Source organism: Phyllopteryx taeniolatus, chromosome 14, assembly GCF_024500385.1.
Source record: "Phyllopteryx taeniolatus isolate TA_2022b chromosome 14, UOR_Ptae_1.2, whole genome shotgun sequence".
NCBI lineage: Eukaryota > Metazoa > Chordata > Actinopteri > Syngnathiformes > Syngnathidae > Phyllopteryx > Phyllopteryx taeniolatus.
In genome coordinates, this window is record NC_084515.1 from 6,948,716 (window position 1) to 6,971,353 (window position 22,638).

General features: G+C 41.1%; 1 protein-coding gene across 1 annotated transcript in view; it reads left to right on the plus strand.

Annotated features, from left to right (window-relative positions):
• LOC133489197 (ephrin type-A receptor 4-like) overlaps nt 1-20,905 on the plus strand; it is a 34,916-nt gene extending 14,011 nt beyond the window's left edge. The window contains exons 6-19 of the mRNA XM_061798055.1: nt 4,495-4,650; nt 5,835-6,341; nt 7,951-8,075; nt 8,190-8,349; nt 8,443-8,554; nt 10,820-10,878; nt 12,557-12,670; nt 12,758-12,943; nt 13,737-13,798; nt 13,903-14,112; nt 15,202-15,378; nt 18,271-18,458; nt 18,597-18,776; nt 19,718-20,905. Coding sequence (XP_061654039.1) covers nt 4,495-4,650; nt 5,835-6,341; nt 7,951-8,075; nt 8,190-8,349; nt 8,443-8,554; nt 10,820-10,878; nt 12,557-12,670; nt 12,758-12,943; nt 13,737-13,798; nt 13,903-14,112; nt 15,202-15,378; nt 18,271-18,458; nt 18,597-18,776; nt 19,718-19,835 — 2,354 coding nt within the window. The 3' untranslated portion in view covers nt 19,836-20,905. The remainder of the gene's footprint in view (nt 1-4,494; nt 4,651-5,834; nt 6,342-7,950; nt 8,076-8,189; nt 8,350-8,442; nt 8,555-10,819; nt 10,879-12,556; nt 12,671-12,757; nt 12,944-13,736; nt 13,799-13,902; nt 14,113-15,201; nt 15,379-18,270; nt 18,459-18,596; nt 18,777-19,717) is intronic.
• Nucleotides 20,906-22,638: the final 1,733 nt, after the last annotated feature.

Genomic DNA, 22,638 nt, shown 5'->3' on the forward strand with positions numbered 1-22,638 from the left:
ACAGGTGTCAGACAGAGAACAGCGTGAGCTACTTCCTGCACCTAAACCGTCCGCTGGGTGGGGACAAGAGTTTGTTGACAGATGATATGGGTTCAACCGAAGCACACACACACACACACACACACACATGCTTTCACGCATACAGTGCGCCGAAAAGGCCCTTAGTCAGATTTACAACGAGCAACATTTGCATTTTAGAAGGATGAAGAATGCATATGTAAATGTCGACAATGCTGATAGTAATCAAAGGGCACCTTCTCCTACTTGTCTTCATCCCTTCGTCCCTCCCCCGCTTTCTGTCTTTCTCCTCACTTTTTTTTTGTTTTTATCTTGAAAATCTTTGCTTCGTTCTATATTTTCTCAGAGCAAGGTGCCTCAGTCTGTAGACAGCATTGTTCCACCACTTGTCCCAAGCATGTGATGACTGTTTCGCTCATGTGTATCTGGAATACATGAGGAATGCATTAACGTCAAACCTTTGCATCTACTGTATATAAACACTAGAGAAAAGTAAAAATGCTGAGTTGTAGACCCCATGGCCTCTGTATGTACCATACACAAAACAATCAGGTTCCAATAGAAAGTTTTCCCATAACATCACTCACCTTACGCTTATTGAGCGTTTGAATAGACAAATTTGATAGCCAAATTCAAAAAATTGTGAATTACTGGTCAGTGTTTGGCTGCAACAATACATGTGGGAGGGATGAGGTCTCATTTTACTGTTTACCGGCACCAATTTTGAAACAGGGCGAGAAGACAAAACGTTTGTCAATGAAAAGATGGAGATTGACCATATACCTAGTCCATTCATCCATGTTTGTTCTGAACACTTCATTGAAGGTAAGCCTTAATAACACTTAGCAACTTCAGAAAACACGTTACATACTGTTCATACAGTAATCTTTCACTATATCACGGTCCGCTTGTTGCGGATTCAGTGCATTGCATGAAAACAAATATAAAACCTGTTGTTTTGTTTTTTTCCAAGTTCCCTGAAGGGATACACTTATTGGCTTTGAAGATCATTTGTACTGGTACATTACTTGGACAAACGTCATGGGCCCACACCTCCTAATCAATCAGTAAGAGGTTGGGCTGCCAGACCCTTTAGTTGACCCCTGATTACTTTTCTGGAACAAATGTTCTTCTGGATTAATGGACAAAAAAATCCACAGACACACTCCAAAGTCAGTCTTCCAAGTGTGAGAGCTTTTATGCTGTAGCAGCAACCTGAATATCTTCTTCTATTTTAAACCAGGTGTCAATCATCTGTTTAGGTTGTTTCTCTACAGCAGGTTTTAAGGTGTCTCATATATATTTTGTGTATGCTCTCAAGTGTTAAGGGTACAAAAGCAGATCCTAGTGATAAGCCCCAATAGGCCTAATGGAACAATGATGTACTTTGTGTTGATACTACATCAGTTCAGCATGCGGGTTGTACACTCACTCTCAGGAGCATAAAGGTTCACATTGGGTTAATGAAATCCACATGAGTACTCCCCCCCCACATACACACACTCCAACACTTTGAAATTGCCGCAAAGGTCACAAAAAAGCCAACAGACAACAGGGAGAAAGGGAGACATGAGAGGGCGCTGAAGGAAGTTTACGGTTTCAAATGCATTTCTTTCTTTCTTGTCCTCACTCATTCTGTCTGACCTCAGTGCTAGAGAAAGGGATGTGTGATTGGAAATAGACAAAGACGCTGCGCTGCCCCCCCCCCGGCGGAGCCTCGTTGAGTCCTGTAATCAACCCTCAAATCCTCGGCAGCTCCGAAACTTTCCTCGTCTGTTCACCCATTTCTTTTCCTCATTGTGCTGTTTACTTTTTTTTTTTTTATCTTTATTGTTTTATTGGATTTATGTTAATGAATTTACAGAACAGCTTTGCGTGCGGGCTCGTTTACATTGGCATCCATATAAGCTATAAAAGCTGGCTTCCTCGTTGTCTGGTGCACGATCATATCCACTTTTGAGTTCTCAGCGATTCAAGGCATGATAAAAGGAGGTCGTGTAGGAAATCTGCAGGAAGTGAATAAGGAGGTTGTGAAAAGTCTGAAAGGGAGGGCAAGCCAGTGTGTGAAAGGGTAAATCCATGGAGGCTCACACAGATGGGACAGGATGGTCGGTGTGAGTCAAGACTTCCTCGCTCTCATCCACTCACGAGTGTCATAAAGCACACGCGCACTCCCGCGCACATTCTTCCTTCATCTCTTCCCTCTATCATTGGGATGTCTCCATCTCTGGAGTTGTGAGATGGTTGAGCACCAGGAAAGATGAATATGATGTGATGATGAAAAAGGTGAATGATTGCAATGGAGAGAAATTGAGGATTTTCCCTCAGGAATTCAAAAGAGAATAAAATTGTCCCTTGCTCTCCAATCTCATTGGCTTCACCAGTGGATGTGAAGATGGATAATTATGCTCTCATTTACTGCATTGTTGCCCTGTCAATGCACAAACCCCTCAGTGCACAGCAGGGATAGACCCTCCCCTCTTTATGCATTTCTTCTCTCCTGTAAATGTCACTTATGCTTGTGTGGATTGTCAGTAGTGCATTTGCGGCTTAATGCATTTCATTGGAGTGTTCACTGAAAGTCAAAATGTCGCTCGTTGTTATCTTTAGAAAACTCTCTCGAGGTTGTCTTTAAGAGTCAGTTGTGCAAAGACTTTTCCTGCTGTCAATTATCTTATTGTCTGGCCTTTCTGACTGGTCAATATGGAAGACAAAGGGAACTGTATGACGGGTCAAGGGTCACTTGGCCTGAGTCACTCGTGATTATATTGCTTGCAGGGTGGGCTGTCATTGCTCCACCAGGCTTATAAAGACACACAAGCGATATATTACAGGTGTCGTGTGGAGATGTCCTCTCAAGGGCAAAGACAAACCGAACCAAGAAGCGGTAAACAAGGCCGACTGTTGCGTTACTTCACATCTGTCTTTGTCATCCGAAGGTTTCTCCTGAACAGTGCAAAAATCACCATTTTCTATGGCATTAAAGGGAATAGACTATTTCTACACCCCTTTCACACATCAATAAGAAATTTTATACCATATTGCTAACAAAATTAGGACGGATAAAATGAAGCATGTCCACGCTTTACTTCCTCTTCTGACTTCCTGAGAGATTATTGTTTTATGAAACAATGCTTTTTTGCTTTTAAATACAAATCAGATTTTTTCCTCGCGCAAATGTTGAGAGACAAAAGACCTACTGTACTACAAATTCTATTTAGTGTGGATCTCTCAGCCACACAGATGCGAATTAGAAAAGTGGTTCCACTCCACGACCCAAACTTCCAAAAATACATCTATGAATTTTGTATTTCCGTAACATCTATACAAGGTGTGTCAGAAAAGTTCCAGGACTGGTGTCGCAAAAGATAAATTCTAAATTTAAACTTTTGCCCTTCAATTGTGGGCTGGATGACCAACCGAGAAGACACAATAGTTCTGGCAGGACAACGTGCCTGCTCACAATGCCCTGAGCATCTGACACTTCCTGGCCAAGAAGAACATGGCCATGCTAGAGCTACCTTCCTATTCATCCAACCTGGCTACGTGTGGGGACCCGTTTGGAAGGCATGGATGGAATCAATATGACGGCGCTGCGGAGAATCCTGGAAGAATTCTTCCAGGTGTGCATGAAGGCGTGACAGAGAAGACTGGGAAAGTGCTTTAGACTTCAGGGGGATTACTCCTAATAGAAAATCGTGTAGTTTCTAGTTTGGATTTGATACATATCTTGTTGTGACACCAGTCCTGAAACTTTTCTGATGCACCTTGTTCACATAAATTATTAATAAACATCACATAAAAGATGAGGCTTTACTCCAACAAACATGAATCAGTGGCCAAGAAACATTGTGCCTGGATGTCAACTAGCAAAACAAATTACTGTACATAATTTTATTTTGGCTGAAAGGCTTATGTACTCTAATGTACCCCATAGCGCTATATTTGGCCTCCAAGGTTACTTGTGTACTGGTATTTTCCCATGTTAAAGTTTCATAGGTAAAAAAGAAGTGCCCTTTCGAAGCAACTTAGTGTTTTATAAATATTCTTTAAACCCCTCTTCTAAAAACCATTTGCTGCGTTTATGTTTTCATGCTTCCAGAGTGAGCAAGTAGCTCGCCGGCGGTCTTCTCTCTCTGCTTGATTTAGCTGGCGCATTGCTGTCTTTCCTCGAGTATTAACAGCTTTACTGATGATCAGTGATGATTAGCTCCAGGAAACTGCTGGCACATCAGTGCTGCTTTAGTTTGGGATGCAAGCAAAATGCTACACTGGTCGCCAAAGCCTCCACAGTACAGATTACATTTTTACAATTTTTGGTCATTAACTTTTACTTGTTCTCTGGATTGTTTTTGTAACAGAGACATCCTGTAATTCAAAAACGTGTGAATGGATTTGAACTTTGGTATGACCCAAGGACAAATCGATTTCCATTAGATTATGATGTGACTTGTGTTTGTCTGTGTCTCTCTGCAGCGTGTTCTGCTGGTTTCTATAAGTCCTGGTCATCTGATGCAGGATGCTCAAAGTGTCCTCCACACAGCTACTCACTTCGAGAAGGGGCAACGGTTTGTGACTGCCATTCCGGATACTTCCGAGCAGACAGCGACCCTCCCTCCATGGCTTGTTCCCGTAAGAACACACATTGGTCCACTTGTTGCATTAATGGTAAACATGCCGAGACAATGCCTTATCGTTATAACTCAGACAACATGTTTCTTGCCAAGAGAAGCAAACTCAATGCATCCTCTCCTCCTCCCTCAGACCCAACAGAGGCAGACACGCACTTGTCTAAATGGCACTCTTGTTTCGTGATCCTATTACTTATGACTGAACCACCATCCACATCCTGTTAGGCAGCTCGAACTCTGACGAGAATAAATGTTCTCTTTCTCCTTGTCTGCTTATCTAAGCCTCTCAGTGAAGTCCTGTGTTGGAGACCTGAGTCGTAAAACTTAATTATGGCTATATGGAGCATGTGGTCTTCTTGGCTTGAGAAAAAAACATGACAACTGTTGTTCAGGAAAACACTTAAACTCAAAAAATGTCAGCCCATCAAAAAAAAAACAACATCCGAACAGAATGAATTTCAGCATTCTTGAGAACACCTATCCTCTCATTTATCCAACATCCATTACTCATGTAAACAAATAATGTAAAAACAAACTCCATCTGTTCTGGGACACGCTCAAATTTGTAAACAATTTTCCCATAATGATGGAAATAAATATATACATATATATATATATATATGTTCAATGTTTGAACCTTTATTACCTGTCAGAAGATATTTTAATAAACATTTATATTTTAACATCCATTCATTCATACAAGTGTACAAATAAGTCGTATAGTTAGAGCCGTAGTAGACACTCAACTTTACAAATGTGAAGGTGATTTGTGTCACAGAGGCACCTCGGGCATCTCATTTGTTAATTATCCCACAGGTATAAAAAGAAATCAAACACTTTTGTAGTGAACCACAACCAATAAAACACTCAACCTTAATGTTAATAACAAGTGACAATACATATGGTGACACTGGAGTCTGATTGCTTTGAATGTGAGTCTTTGTGTATATTCTTCTTTTATGTTCTTTGTTCTCTCTTGGTTGTTGTGGCTGGTATTTGTTTTGAAAAGTATCAGAAAAAGACAATATTTCTCTGATCTTGCGATATATTGGCGTCTTGAATGACATAATAGACAGCAGTTGCAAACCCAAAGTTTTAACCACTTTGTTTATTTCGAATTTCGAACCTTAGGAGCGTTCAACTTGCATGTAAAACTTTTATTTTGTCATTTCTCCTCTTCATCAGAGCCTCCATCAGCTCCACAGCAGCTGATTTCAGTAGTGAACGAGACCTCAGTAGTTCTGGAGTGGAGCCCTCCACGCCGGCTGGGAGGTCGAAGCGACATCAGCTACAGCCTGGAGTGTCTCGTTTGTCAAACCGGGGGCTACACTCAGACAGATGATAAACTCATCCCCAGGAATTTTAGCGTTTCCCAGCCTGATGCTCAGCACAGCAGCCAGGACATGCAGTCAGACCAAGGGATTGTGGGACCTGAAGTCCAGATGGGGAAAAGCGTCTATCAGAGAGATCCGGCCAGAGTGCCCTCAGGCTCTCAGCTGTGCCAACCTTGCAGCTCAGACGTGCTCTTCTCTCCAGATCAGACTGGCCTGAGGGGCACGCGGGTGGTGGTGAGCGAGCTCAGAGCTCACACTCACTATACGTTCATCGTACAAGCACGCAACGGGGTCTCCCAGCGAGGTTCTGCTGGGGCCGCCCAGAGTGTGTCTGTCTCCGTAACCACCAATCAAGCTGGTAAGAACTGTTTGATTGTCACAAATGTGTGAGATTTTTGATAATTGCGAGATCAAAAAATGAGTTCCAGTGGAGCCCTCCAGATAGACTTTCCCTGGCTTTCCCTGTGTTGACGCTTGCGCTAGAAGTTGGGTGTTGTGGTTTTTTTCAGTGGTGGTAGTAGCAGGCCTTCTGCTATCTTTGTCACGAACAGATTCTGTTTTGAAAGACTTGGCATGGATAGCATAAATTGTACTACATATTTGAGCAGTGTTTTGGCCATAAAACTTCTCAAACTGGCATTGAGCTGCAGTCTGGGACAGAGAAACCTATTGACAGGCGACAATTTTGCAACACTGCTCCAACGTCAATTGGACAAGGGAATGATATGCTTACAAAAACTGTAAAGCCTAAGCTGGTAGCCTCGCACCTGACCAAATGATTTCTGAAACGAACATAGAAAAAAAAGGAAGTCTAGACATTTGTCCTTGGCCATATTGTGCTTCACTTTTTGCGGCTTCACTGGTTCACAAATTGTTTTTTTAATTTTATATTGAAGATTTCTTGCCATATCACGGGATTTTGCTGTGATTATTTTTCCGCATGCACTGTTAAAAAAATGCAAACAGTTGCCTCACATTCTCTCAAAGAGAAACTTGCTTTAGCGTAATCTCACCATCATTGTTGCCATAGTTATTACGCTGTCCTCCTACGCTAAACAATGGCTGAATTAATTATAGGGGTCTTCTCAAGCAGATGTCAGAAAGCATTCTGGGAAATGTTCATCAATGACTTAAATACTAATAGAGAACGCTGCGTACATACTAACGTCACATACAAAGCTAAATAGTTACAGGAAGCCATAAATGTATATAAGAATGACTTCTTCCTTGTGTTCTTTGTTAACCACTTAAAAAAAGCCATCCAGATCAGATTTTATGGTGTGTTTCATTATAGTTGTGAGGGTGTTTGCCAAGACTCTGTGGCGTTTCCCACACATGCCCTCCATTAGTGTTCTTGCTCCAAGTCTCAACTGTCTTGGCTTTCAGACTGTGCGTTGGCATTTTGAAAAGTGGCACACCTGCTCAGTTGGAGGTGCCCCGGGGAAATAAGTTAGCTGCGAGTGCACAACATGAGCGTGTGGCTGGGATGTGTCAAGTCCAACCTGCATAGCCATATGGCGCCACGTCATGACTCACAGCTGAAGGGAGCCGTGGAAAATGGAGCGATGGGGAGCTATAGAGTGAGCGAAGTGTTTTGCCCCACTGGAATAGGACAGAATAAGATTTAGGTTAGCTCTCTTGAGCACTGGGTCAATGGAATTATGGAGAAAGGTTCACCTACATTACTTATACAGTAAAATATAATTTAATTGCACTGTTCACAATATTAGCTATACCTACACAGTTGAATGAGAGCCACCACAGTGGTTGTATTTTAAAAGTCTTCTTCTCTTATGCTACAAACAAACGGCGAGTGCAGCGGGCCCAAGACAACAAGTCAGACTTGTTGCCCAAGACTTGTAAAGACAACATTTGTTTTGTATCTCATTAGATTGCGTCAGTGTACTTAATGATTGTTATTTCACAAAGTCATGCTGTTAAGATTTAGATCTCTCGGTGTCTTTCAGCTCCCTCTCCAGTGTCATCCGTTCAAGCCACTGATGTCACCAGGCATACTTTGTCATTGTCATGGCAAGAGCCCGATCAACCCAACGGGGTCATCCTGGAATATGAGGTCAAGTTCTATGAGAAGGTGAGCATCCGGCAGTTTAATGGACCCCAGACAGTTCTCTGGAACGCCAATATTTTGTTAGCTGGACTTTTTGTCAGGCATTCAAAGGAGGCCGCTTTTGTCCGATCTAATCAGGATCAGAGGGAGAGGTCCTACCGCATAATGAGGACCTTCTCTCGAAGCGTGGAAGTCACGGGACTCAACCCGCTCACCGTCTACGTGTTTCACGTGCGGGCTCGCACCGCCGCCGGATACGGAGAGTTCAGCACTCCGTTTGAATTTGGCACTAATTCAGGTACAGAAACAACAACTTTTGTCAGTTTTGGTGCATCACAGCTATGTTTTTAGTGAGGAATAATGAATTAGCCTACGTGTTGTTCCATGTTAGATCCCTTCCCTCTGATTGGAGAAGGCGTCAACTCTGCCTTCCTGTTGCTGTCCGTGAGCGGGGTGGGAATTCTGTTGCTTATATCTGCAGCCATTTTCATCTTTAGTCGCAGGTACACACACACACTCACAAGCCAAAACATCCTACAGTATATACAATGAGATGTCGTAGCTTGAGCCAAGAGAATAATTGCTGCTGTTGCTTCAAGTGATGCTGTCAAAGTGGAATCATATACACTTATCTCACCTTTCAGACATCCCCATTTCATTAAAAAAAAAAGTTGAGATTTTCCACTGAACTTCATATTCAAGGTATTCAGTAGATTTTGCGCCGTTAAAAATGGATATTGGTCAAGTTCCCACACTTTTATTTATTTATTTTTTAAATGTAAATTAAGTTCAAGCAGACAATGTATATGCAAAAAGCAAAATGTGTGAGCTTGCTGACAGGGTGGACATTTTTGGATAATGTTAGCTTTTAATGAGCACATGGTGGACCTTCTCGTAGCATTTAGCTTGTACTACTTAACAACTATATTTCAAATCAAGGTTTTTATATCTATTGATATTTACCCATAACAGAGCGGACAAGTTAAGCTTGACAACATCCAACTACACACATATGATGAAAATTACAAAACATTAGTATAAATATTTATCCTGCAACTATCCACTGTTTCAGCCTCGATTAAAAAAAAAAAAAAAAAAAAAAAGACAAAATGCTAGTCGTACTGTCACTGAAAACGTCCGAGGGTTTCTTAAAGGGGAAGTTACCCCATAATGACATGGTGGACAGCAATTTCAGGAACACACACAAGATTATAAAAAGTTAAAGTAATATAAAAAGTATAAGTAGCGTAAGTATAGTATAAAATGAAATAAACACATTTTAACAGACTTGTCATCTTAATGATATGTGTGCAGATGTTTGGCCACTTATTTTTATGAAAAGCCAAACATCTGACCTCAGAGTTTGATAATCTGCTACATTTTCATGATTACTGACTGAGTGATTGTGATGAGAACAGCAAAGCCACTTTATAGTGATATTGACCCATGTGTATTATTCCAATATGCATTGGTGTAGAGCTGTACTGCATCATACCAAGTGGTGTTTGTAATATTTTGGTTCCCAGTAGTTCGGCACCATGAGAAGGGGAGAATATTAGAAACAGCTCTTATTATGATGCAATGCAGTTTGGATTTTTTTGCAGCCTCGTCATCCACAACTTCGGCTAAAGAAACAAAATTCCAGACGCTCCTCTTCTATCTATCTATCTATCTATCTATCTATCTATCTATCTATCTATCTATCTATCTATCTATCTATCTATCTATCTATCTATCTATCTATCTATCTATCTATCTATCTATCTATCTATCCATCTATCTATCCATCTATCTATCTATCTATCTATCTATCTATCTATCTATCTATCTATCTATCTATCTATCTATCTATCTATCTATCTCTTTGACAGTCAATCAAAAATCTGCACTATTACCCCTGCCAAGGAGAATGGCTTTAATCGTTCTGTGTGTTTTAGGATTATTGACCTGATTGCCACAAAAGGTGTGTCAGGGTTCATGGAAGAACCATTCCTTCATTTCATCTGAATTATGTATATATAATTATAACTGTAAAAATTGAAAACCAAAATACCATATTTTCCTTTTGAAGGGTGGATTTTTGAATCAGCGCTTGCACCAGCTCTCATTAGGTGGTGCAGGTGTGCCCCGTGTAGTGCCCATTGAGTGTATACTTAATGCATAATGCATTTGCCTTAAACAGCGCTACTATTATTGAGAGACGCCCACGGTACCAATGCTATTGTGCAGCTAAATAAAGTGTGTGTGTGTGTGCGTGTGTTACCTGCAGTTTTTTAAAGGGGATTAGAGTGGAGACAGCGATAATCCCTTTGTCCCTGACTTGTCATCACTGTCTCCACTTCTTTGTATGTGTATGTGTGTGCGTGTGTGCGCGTGTGTGTGTGTGTGTGTCAGCTTCCGCTCTCGCTCATACATACACACACGCGCACACAAAGCTGTAGCAGGTGCCCACAGATGCACATTAAACACACCTGTTCCTGTTCATCCACAAAGGTTTTTTTGGACACTTTCTTTGTTTAGTGGAAAACACCTTTTATCTCAGTCTACCTGATGTCAACCCCCTTCCTCCCAGTTCTCCTCCTCCTCCTCCCCCTATTTCCCAAACGCTTTCATGTGCTCACGCCCGCGTCCTTTCTGCTCTCTCTTGTCATTGTCATCACTTTCCCGGGAAAAAAAAATCTGAACGTGTCAAGGCTAACACGAAAGAAGGACAATGTTGTTTTCATTGTACTGTATGTGTGCTAAATATAACTATCGTTTGTGATCAGGAGGAGCAAATACAGTGAAACCAAGCAAGACTCAGAGGAGGAGAAACATCTTAATCCAGGTAGACTTCACACGCAAATACACAAATTGATGCTATGCACAACTTCAAATGGTTATCCGAGTAAGACATTTACATAACATGTAGCTTTTACAAAACTTTCCTCACTCATCGTCCTCAGCATCCCTTCTAGGGTTGCAAAATTCTGTGAATTTTCAAAGTTGGAAACTTTCCGCGGGAGTTAACAAGAATTTATGGGAATACACTAATACTTACTAAAAAGTAAAACAAATAATATTGGTTCTAAATAAGAAACTTCAATATATTTGGAGAAAATATATTTTATCATAATCCTGACTAAAACAAACAGATTTCTTGCAAGTACAGTGGTACGTTCACTTACAAGTGCCCCAATTTACTGGTTCTTTGCGTTACGAGACGCGGGTGAGCTGTAGCCTATCCCAGCTGACTTTAGGCGAGAGGCCAGGTACATCATGGACAGGTTGCCAGTCAATCGGAATTGTTCTTGTTTAGCAACATTTCAGCTGCATGCGTCACATGCGCGGATCCGTAACGAAGTACTGACCCCATGAGGGAAAATACAATCAGCACAGTCTTTTCTATATAATTCTAATTTATGGAGATGCATCTGTATATGCCATTTATCCATCGCTAACGCTAAAATGTGTATCCAGCAAAAACTCAATAAAGCTCTGCTTACCTTTTGACTTTGGAATACAGTGTTACCATGAATTACGAGCGCCTCAACGTGCATGTTTTTTTATTTGCGAGCTATCGCTTGTTCATTTAAAAAAGTATTTTTTTTTTGCTTCTTGTTATGTGTCTAAATTTAAGGTGCAAGCATGCGTCAGATATGCCACTGCCCAAGTTAAGAGAAAAAAAATTGGAGCAATTTAAATACTGCATAATAATCTTTCCCACACTCCTGTTAACCGCCACCTCCCATATTATTATACTGTAAATACTTTCTATACACTTAAACACCTTTTAAACTCTTAAACATACAGTAATGCACAGTAGTACTGTACACTATCCATCCATCCATCCATCCATTTTCTTTACCGCTTATCCTCACCAGGGTCGCGGGCGACGGGAGCCTATCCCACCTATCTTCGGGCGGGAGGCGGGGTACACCCTGAACCGGTCGCCAGCCATTCGCAGGGCACATAGAAACAAACAACCATTCGCACTCACATTCACACCTACGGGCAATTTAGAGTCTTCAATCAAGCTACCATGCATGTTTTTGGGATGTGGGCGGAAACCAGAGTGCCCAGAGAAAACCCATCCAGGCACGGAACATGCAAACTCCACACAGTTGGGGCCGGGATTGGAACTCCGGTCCTCAGAACTGTGAGGCAGATGTGCTAACCAGTCGGCCACTGTGCCGGCTACTGTATACTATGTACATTTTATTCCTTGTAGTATGTGTTTGAATTATTATTAGCATTGCTATATATTAATATATTACTAGGAAGCATTTATTTTACCACAAACAAATACAGCATACACTCAAAATCTCGCAATATATTGAATATGAATATGGAATTTTTTTTTTGCAACTTACTGACTCTGGAATAGGTGAACCGCAATATAGCGAGGGAACACTGTAATTCCAAAATTCCCAAGTTTAAATTTCCTTTGAAATTTACCAGAAACGTTCCTGAAAATTACTGGAAATTTTCCACCCCTTTCCCTCATTTCCTCTCCACCACGGCAGGAGTGAAGATCTACGTGGATCCGTTTACCTACGAGGACCCAGATCAGGCCATCCATGAGTTTGCTAAGGAGATTGACGTGAGCTGCATTCACATCGAGAGAGTTATCGGCATGGGTGAGCCCGCTAATACTGCACATGCACACACACATAAACGGACACCCACGAGCTTACTTGGCACTGACCTTGCCGTTTGCCGTGTAGGAGAGTTTGGCGAGGTGTGCAGCGGGCGCTTACGCGTGCAAGGAAAGCGAGAAGTGTACGTGGCCATTAAAAGTCTGAAGGCGGGATACACGGACAAACAAAGGCGAGACTTCCTGTCCGAGGCCTCAATCATGGGGCAGTTTGACCACCCCAACATCATCAGGCTGGAGGGAGTTGTCACCAGATGTGAGTTGATGTACCACCGCGATGTTATAATGGAAAATAGATTGTGCAATTGACCCTGCTACTGGCCTGATTTTAGTAAAATATTCCTACAGACTTGAGGCCCCGCTCCTAGCTTGCTGCGCCATCCAACCGGTGGTCGTTGATTTCAGCGAGGCATTCATGTTGTTATTTCCAAAACAAATGATTGGCAATTAATCAACTTCAAGCTATAATTGTCATTGTGCTGCCTAGTCATCGACTAGTTGTTTCAACCACTTATAGCAACCATCAATAATATACAAAAACGCCATGTGACAGCACACAACTGTGTCACATTGCCTGGAGCAGTTCAGAATTAATATTTATCTAATAACTTGAGAAAAGCATGAAAAAAAAGACAACACCTTACTCACCAGATATGATGATTTTTAAATGTGTGCAGATTGCTATAGATGTGTTTTGCTCGTCGAACTTGGTTGTAAACAGGTTTTGCTCTGACCAACCAATCAGAGGACGAATCTGAAATCTGATTGGTTATAGAAACAATCACATCGGAAATGTAGATTGAATTACATCGGCCACCGCTACTGAGTCTGACCGCCCCGGGCATATTCGATTGACATGGCAGCCCATAGAAGCTGAAATCTGATTGGATCAAGAAATCTAACATCCACATACGCATAGTGGAAGCCGTGCAGCCAAAAGAAATGCTATGAAAAGAAGAGAAAAGAATTTGGGGAATAATGTAGGTCAGAGGTTGTGATGGTGTTTAGGCCCTGATCGTCCACCACTGATCTCTAACTCTTGTGTTTAGGTAAACCACTAATGATCATTACGGAATACATGGAAAATGGATCTCTGGATGCTTTTCTTCGGGTACATTTTACTCTCTTTATGTTGTCCTGTTTGTATCAGAGCAAGCTAAAATTTGACCTTGAAAAGTTCATCCTATTGCTCGATTGGTTTTTGTCACCGTTTAGAAACACGACGGCCAGTTCACGGTGATCCAGCTGGTCGGGATGCTGCGTGGCATTGCCTCAGGCATGAAGTACTTGTCAGACATGAGCTACGTTCACCGAGACCTCGCCGCACGAAACATCCTGGTCAACAGCAACCTTGTGTGTAAGGTGTCTGACTTTGGCCTCAGTCGGGTTCTGGAGGACGACCAGGAAGCTGCATACACCACAAGGGTAAGAACATATACACTCCGTCCACTCATTTCCGAGTGTTTTCCACTACCCCTATCATCACAAAATTGAAACTGAAACTATGGAGGCTATTCCAAATGACTTTGTGCAAGAGGTTGGGTGAATCACAGGGCACATACAGACAAATTAACATGCACACTCATATTCACGCTGATGGGAAATTTTGTCTTCAATTAAATTAGTATGCATGACTTTGGAGAGATTGAAACCTAGAACCACTGATTTCTAACTACATGCCCTATTGTGCTGCCCAGATCATATACCATTAACACAAAAGCCTTTTTTATGGCATTTATTCTTCCATAATTTCTCTGTACGTACAGTATATGTAGGTGTATGTCTGATATACAAATGTTTATTTCTGCACCTCGCTTTATGAAATTTGGCAATGAAAAAATCAGTTCCGCTGAAATCTGCTCTGGTTTTGTGTTGGCATCGCACACTCGATGTCTTGGAGGATGCCAAAAAGGAAGCCAAATCTGCAAATAAGAGAAAGAAAGGCGAGCAAGACCAACATATCATTGGAATTGGGCACGCATTGACTTGAATATTTATGAAAAAGGACCCTGCATTAAGCTAAACGCATTCTTAGTTTTGTTACTGCATTAGCAATCTTGCACCTCTATTGAATGTCATTATTACTATTTATCACTATAGTTTATTATGTGCATAGATTTCATTACACGTGCGGTTTTCACCTCTCTGGTTTGTACCCTCCATGTCTCATAAACAGTCATAAGTTCAAAGAGCGATATTATTTATTTATTTGTTTTTGTTTATCCGCGCGCTTGTCATGGACAAACAGCGCTGTGGACTGTGCTACTCACGTCTTATACTGACTTATACTTTGCAAAGAATAAATACATTTGTTACATAATTCTTAGAGCGTGTTCATATAACCTAGCACATACGGCTTTTTCCCTACCGTATACAACAGTAATCCCCATCTGACCTGAAAAAGTACTACCAAAACATCTCTGCTTGGCAGCTACAGTAGTTGTCACAAAAAAAATGGTTCATGATTGATTGATGAATGATTACACTGAACCTGTGTGACTTTCATAATTTCAGGAAGCCCTTGGCACTTACCTCTCCCCTGGCGGGAAGATCCCCATCAGGTGGACAGCTCCGGAAGCCATCGCCTACAGGAAGTTCACCCCAGCCAGTGATGTGTGGAGTTACGGCATCGTCATGTGGGAGGTGATTTCGTACGGCGAGAGGCCCTACTGGGACATGAACAACCAGGATGTGAGTATTTATATCTTCTCTGACCCACAAGTCATCTTACTATCAGAAGAATGAGCAAAGTCCTTGAAAAAGTGCACCATAGCAGTACATGGGGGCGATTGTGTCTTGTTTACTTACCCTCAAATGTACGGCTTTTGTACTACTAATATATTCTCGATAAGTCTACAGTAGTTTAGCTTGTACACCTTAGGGACATAAATACACTCACACGGCAGCTTTATTTCTGACACTGTAAGATAAATGTCATATCAAAGACTTTTTAAAAATTAATAATTACTCAAAAGCTTTAAAGTTCCATATTACAAGCCAGTGTAACATCAAGAGACGTTTGAAGCCGTTATTCTAAGATGTAAACAAAGTATGCCTCGCCGCCATGAAAGAGTGATTCATTGTTTTTTCCCCCAAGTTTATTTTTGATGGTGATATGCAAATGAGCCATTCCATTGCACCCATATATTGATGTAACTAAATATTTGGATACAAGTGACCCGACTAATGAGTTCTTCGAGATGAACAAAAACGGTGGAGCGACACATGTAGAAAGACAATACAGTAGAGCAATACTCACGTGCATATATTCTTTATCCTCTGTGAAAAAAAATGTAATATTACTGCAGTTTACTGCATGTAGTTTTGAAAGTCTTCTTCATTTTTGTCTTCACGACTGTCTTACACTGCCCCACATGGCCAAGTTGCACTCACCAGAACGAGTCGCAATGAATTATTCATGATGCAGAAACTGTTTAATTATTTACATTCTGTTTAATTACGTTATTACTACATTTTATAAATTGCAATATGATAGTGCTATTTTCCTTAAATATATATATATATATATATATATATATATATAAATTTTTTTTTTTTTTTGCATTTGAATGTGAGAAATGACTTGAGATATGAGTGTTTTGTGTAACAGCATGGTCACGGAAAAAATAAACTCGTATTCCGAGACACCACTCCAGTTTACATTCTAAAAGTGACATTACGTTGGTGGTTTAAACTATTCGATACAAGTAATGCAGCATTGAGACAGAAGATGTATACTAATTTGGAGGCTCATTAGCAGGTTAATCTTATTACCCTTCTAAAATGACAAAAATTAGTATCCATGGTTAAAGACGACAACAATGTATGCCACTGGACATTATTTAAATGTTTCCAATCTATTATGTGCATTTACCATAAACATAGATTGTACAAAAGAGCAATTCTGTTGAGAACTTTACATTTAATGTATGACTAAGTGCCATCACTTAACATAATAAAGGTGAGGTTGTCGATATCACTTTGGCTCAGGTTGAGATGTCAAGTAGAGTTTGAATACAATAAGCAGACACGAAACGCAGAGACAGTGCTCAGGTTTCAAGCCCCAGATGTTTTCTGAAAAGCCCTGAATCAGCATTTCGATCAATTGTATTTTTACTCATGGAGGCGGGACTTCGTCACCAACTGAACTACACTTTAACTAGCATGCTGATCCATGCATGTGGCGCATGCAGAGGCCACATACGGTCACGTTTTACGAGCCTTCTAATAGTGCTCACTCGACGATTGCTGTGACAAAACACGATTTGTGTGCAACTGGTGTCTGTTCAAACGTTTATTCCTGTCGAGATTAATTATGCCAACTTCAATGAGGCCCCTTGATGTAGAATAATACATGAAACAGGCTCAGCGTCTCAGATATTTCAAGAGAGGACTTCTGAAGGCAAACAAAGCAGAGTGTGTGTGTTTAACCTTTGCCCCTTCGCAGAGATTTTGTTGCTTTTGCTTTCAAATCAGGGAGGCCAATGAATCTTGACAGCCCACAGGCCCAGAACCACAATTCAATGCAAACATGCTTTTACACATGATAAGGTTAAAGAGGTCACTTCGGAGATTCAAAGCAATTCTAAATTCATAGGTGGAGCCTTTTGCATTTAACAAAAAAAATTATTATAAAACTTCAATAAAATCCTCTTCAATATACAGTACTTTCATTCAATATTGTTTATTACCTACTAATTGCTGTGAATAGCAAAAAAAAAAGTAATTGAGTAATTGACGAGCTCCTCAAAATGTTTATAAGCGCCTGTATTAATAGTTTAACCCGTACATACTGTATTACACTAACTATGATGCCAAAACAGATGATTATCATTTCAAACACATTTTTAAATATTACCCCTAAAAGTAAATTGCTTACAAATTATAAGATTTAGTAAAAGTATACCAACAAAGACCTGTGGTGAAGATTTCCACTAACAATCCAGGCTAAATTTAGCCCCTTCCCAACATACAAAGCTTGTGTCACTTCAACTTACTTCCTTGACACCATTTCCTTATCGCACAGGGATTTGGCGGCATCTTAGCATGTTTCAGAAAGAGCACAAAAAAAGGGAATAGGCTATTTTTTTTTTTTTATGACTAGCTGGGTATAGGTTCCACAGGGAAAAAAATATGAATAGGGGAATTTGTGACAAGTTAACTGCAAATATGCAAGGGATTACTCTACCTCAGTTTTTGGCAATAGCTTTTTTGTACAAGATCGTACTCAATTTTTTTGAGAACAGGCTCCTCTTTCATTTGGTAATGGGAAAAAACTGCTTTGGTAGTTAGAAACTGCGTGCTTGCAGGTTGGCCCACCGCTGCAACTCGCAGGTTGCCGATCAGAAATTCATCATCCATTTTGCAGAGCATAATTTGCAGTCGGCTATAAAAGTGATGTCATTTGTGTTGACCTTAAAGTATTTCCACATGGCTTACATGGCACATGCCCAGAAGGTACATATGAGACTAGTCATGTGGTATCGGTGTCGCAGTATCGGAACATTTTTAGGAATACGGCTACAGATGTACAGTTTCAGCACCAACACCGAGATTGAACCTCCACCTGTGTCCTTCCTGTAGGTGATTAAAGCAATCGAGGAGGGCTACCGCCTGCCTGCTCCCATGGACTGTCCTGTGGTCCTGCACCAGCTAATGTTGGACTGCTGGGAACAAGACCGAGCCGAGAGACCCACTTTCAGTCAGATCCTCAACATGCTGGACAAGCTTATTCGGAACCCTGGGACTCTGCGCAAAACTGGAGGGGAAAGGTGCAGTATACACTGTACAATAAAATTATGCTGAGAAAAAATATGTCATTCTTTAACAGATCCAAATAAATACCCACAAATGCACATTCAAGTGTGATTTTACACACCAATTTCAGTGGGTTCTCTGTGTGCTCACAGACCTGCAGTGCTGGAGTCAGGAGGGTGTCCGGAGGTGTGTGTGTCAGTCCTACCAGAGGTGTGTGTGACCAAGTGGTCGCTGTGTGAATGGCTGCAGTCAATTGGTTTGGAGAGGTACGCAGAGACCCTTGTGGCAGGGGGATACTCCAGCCTTGACAACCTACTGGCACTCACACATCAGTAAGTACACAGTTTGTGTTGATTCTAGTATGACATCTTAAGGCCTCTTCATACTCCAAAAACGCCCGCATTGCGTCACGTGACCGACGAATTGCCCCGCGCAGCCCCTGTGCGCACACACGGCAAAAATAGTTGCTGCGCGTCGAACGCCGCGGAGATCATCTCTCGTGATTGGTCCGTTTTAGTCACATGCCGTGATGACGTACTCAGCGTGCCCCTTGGTTCCACATACCATCTACGCTGCCGCCTTCTTGATCGATGTTGCTGCATAATTAAACGTATCATCTGGTCATCTAGGTCCATTTTGTTCTAGCAGACACTGTTCCACGGTCGCCATTGTTGTTGCTTTGTTCCTTGTTACTGAAAGGAAAGTAAAAACGGCTACCGGAAATGACCCAAAAAATGCAGAGGAAACTCCACCCTGTGGTGTCCTAGCCAATACCAGCAGTAGCGACACGCTCAACTTGGGGTGAACTGCAGTACATTTTCAAAACTGCGCGCGTGGGTTGCGCTCGAGTGTAAAGGCCAACTACGCGCCGGATACCCACAGTGATGTCAGCGCGGCCGCAGTCCGCGCGAGTATAAGGAAGCCTTTCCACATACAGCAGCACTTTTAACTCTGCTGTAAACTTCAGCTTTACAGGTGCCACTTGTGCTTTGCAGGCTGTGTGGCGCCACAGTACTGCATTTGAGTTCTACACATGCCCATGTCAAAGACATATCACTTCAACATATTTCCTTGACACCAATTACTTCCTCTCCATTACCCTTTTTTTTTTTTTTTTTTTTTAAATTAAACTAAAGTAACTTCCTCTGTTTTTCTGTTTGAGTGTTTTGGTGCAAAACAACCCTGTCTTTTCTCTGCTGTGACTACCTAAGTGGTCAGTGGCCTCTAATATTTTTTTCTCATGGCTTGTGTTTTCTCCCCTCTCTCCCCACAGGGAAATGGACAGACTGGGAATCCTCACACCATCTCACCAGGACATACTAGTTGCCAGTGCACAGCAAGAAATGTTGTCTCGGATGCAGCACATGCAACATACAATGGTTCCAGTCTGAGTCACAGGACGGACACCTGCGTGCAGAAGAATTCCATTTACCTCATTCATGCACTTTAGGGGGACTTTTCACCAGTGGACCAGTAAAAGGAGTGGAATGGAAGTATGTGAGAAGTGCGAAAGCAGCACTTTTGTCAACTTCAATCCTGTGGCATTTTCTAAAAACACAATAAGGACGTGGCCACAGGTTTCTGCTGAGACTAAAGCCCCATCCTCTTACTCACTTCTGTTTTGCATTATTTTATTATCTGTTTTGGGAAAGCTGACATGAAAGCAGAATGGTTTCCAGTTTTGTTTTGGACTTTTTTCGCTGCTTTGGCTTGACTTGAAGAAAAGTGCGTGCGTGTGTGTATGTGTGTGTGTGTGCGCGTGTGCATCTGTGTACAATGTAAATTCATACATAATCGACTCCCCTGTGTCTAAACATCACACATCTTTGAACATTCTTGATATGCAAAGCGAAATTGGGAGTAGTCAAGACGAATATGTCATCACTAGTTACAGAGTAACGGACTGAATCTTTTACTTTTGTTTTCATAGTTCTTGGTTGAATTGTATTATTTAGACATTTACATTAGAATGTCATGACAGTCACGACTGTTTTTCATTAGCAACATGAATATTTTGTTTATTTATGGTCTTTTTTATGTAGTTTCTACTGTACGTATATTGTAAATTAGAAGCACTGAGGAAAAACTGAATTGATTGCCATATCGCATTACAATAAATGCCAAAATTCATCCATGTACTTTGTACAATATTGACTGCATATATTTCCTTCTGGTGTGTGCAACTTAGCCACTGAAGGGCAGTATAAGACAGTCATGTAGACACAAATGAAGAAAGGTCTCACAACTAAGTGACTTAGTAAGCTGCAGCAATATTAATCGTTTTTCGCATAGGATAAAGAATGCCTGTGAGTATTGTTATAATTGTCTGTGTACATGTGTTGCTTCACCTTTTGCGTTTAAATAGCCGTTGCTTAAAGCCTTGTTATACCGCCACATACATGCTATGTGTTGGCCTGTCTACAGCATTTTCCATTGTGTTAGCATTAAACTAGCAACTCTACGGTATCGTTATGTGTTGTTTTAAATACACGTTATTCTCTTTTAGTTTTAGTTTAATAGTAAACTTCCACTGGGAGAGAGGCCTTAAAATAGCTTGAAGCCTCTTTTTTGAAGAATTGTTCACTTCTGCCAAATTGCTGCTTGGTTTTAAACTGTAGTGATTTGAGTTTGCTGTCACCATATGGCACACTTGTAAAAAAAAAAAAATAATAATCATCATAATAATAATAAAGAAAAATAAACAATTCTTAAAAAAACAAGTCAAAGCAAAAAAATCGGCTGAATGACAGCTCCTTTCACAAAAAAAACTGGGAAGTTGTGTGTATGTCGGTTTTTACGTTGCAATACTATGAAAGTCCATCCAGGAAAATCCATCAATTTTCTATACTACATGTACTTATTGGGGTTATGTGTGAGTTTAAATTATTACATGGTTATCATTGCAAGCATGCCAGTAGGATACAGTCACAAAATATTTGCAAAACAACATTAAAATAATCTAATTGCTATACAATCATGCTGCTAACAAAACAAAACAATTCCTCCTACAGTAGCTTTACAATGATGATGCAAGATTGTTTTACAATAACCATAATAATAGTCAGTTTGGATTTTTGTACAAAACAGACAATTATAATATTTGTTTCTTTCATTTGGCAGAATAATGCATTTCTTCTTAACATCGCGACTGTGCCAGTAACAAGGAAAAAAACTGAAGAAGAAAGGCGAGTCGAAAGCTGTTAGGGGAACCGTACTCGTGGTTGTCTGCTGTGTGAATGAGAGGACGGACGGACAGAAAGACAGGATGGAGGGAGATCTTGCAATCAGGAGAAGAAAAAGCTGTGAGCTGTCTTCATGTGGTATCACGCTTTTGCCCGGATAAATTGGACCGAGTTCACTGTGCAAACTTGTCCAATCAGCACACATCTGTCCTCAAATACCATACCATGCACACACACTGGGGAGCTGATTGGAGGATGCTTTTGATACATAAAGGAAGGGATGACACAATCTGGATTCTGGCAAATATGCCAATGTTTTTCCAACCTAATGAGAGTTGGCTGCACACACACACACACATGCAAATACGCAGACACACGCCCCCCCCCCCCCCACCCTCTCTCTCCCAATGACTCCAGAAATGAAATGCTGATGGTGGTTAATGAGGCAGATGCCACTAAGTAAGAGAGAGAGAATGAGTCCGTTTGGCTCGAGGCACGGAAACTTGCTGCTCCTCAACAATAATGAGCTAGTGATGTCACATGACCAGGCCACCTTTTGCGATGGTGCATCGCATACTAAGCTTGTCTCTTAAATGTTACGCTAATGGTAGACTAAGGTGGCAAAAGCACTCACACTCTGTACTTCGAGACCCTATAAAGTGAAATCATAGATTTGTTTCTAAATGCATTAAATGTCTTTGAAGATAATTGCCTAAAACTTGCACTAATGCCTAAATCAGACTACAGGATTTTAGCCACGTTATTGGCCCAATTTGATATCGCGAGCAACTTCCCAGATCGAGCCTGACATATTTCGTCAGGAACGACAAAACTTCTTGTAGTTTAACATAATCTACAACTCCCCGACAGCACACCTTGATTTCGACCAATAGGATTGTGAATTGTGATAGGTGCATCGCCTCCCATGCTCGCCGTTGTCATTTCATTCACGTGCACAAACCAATGTTTACTGAAGCTTAAGAGCATGATTCGACAGAACACCGGTATTTTT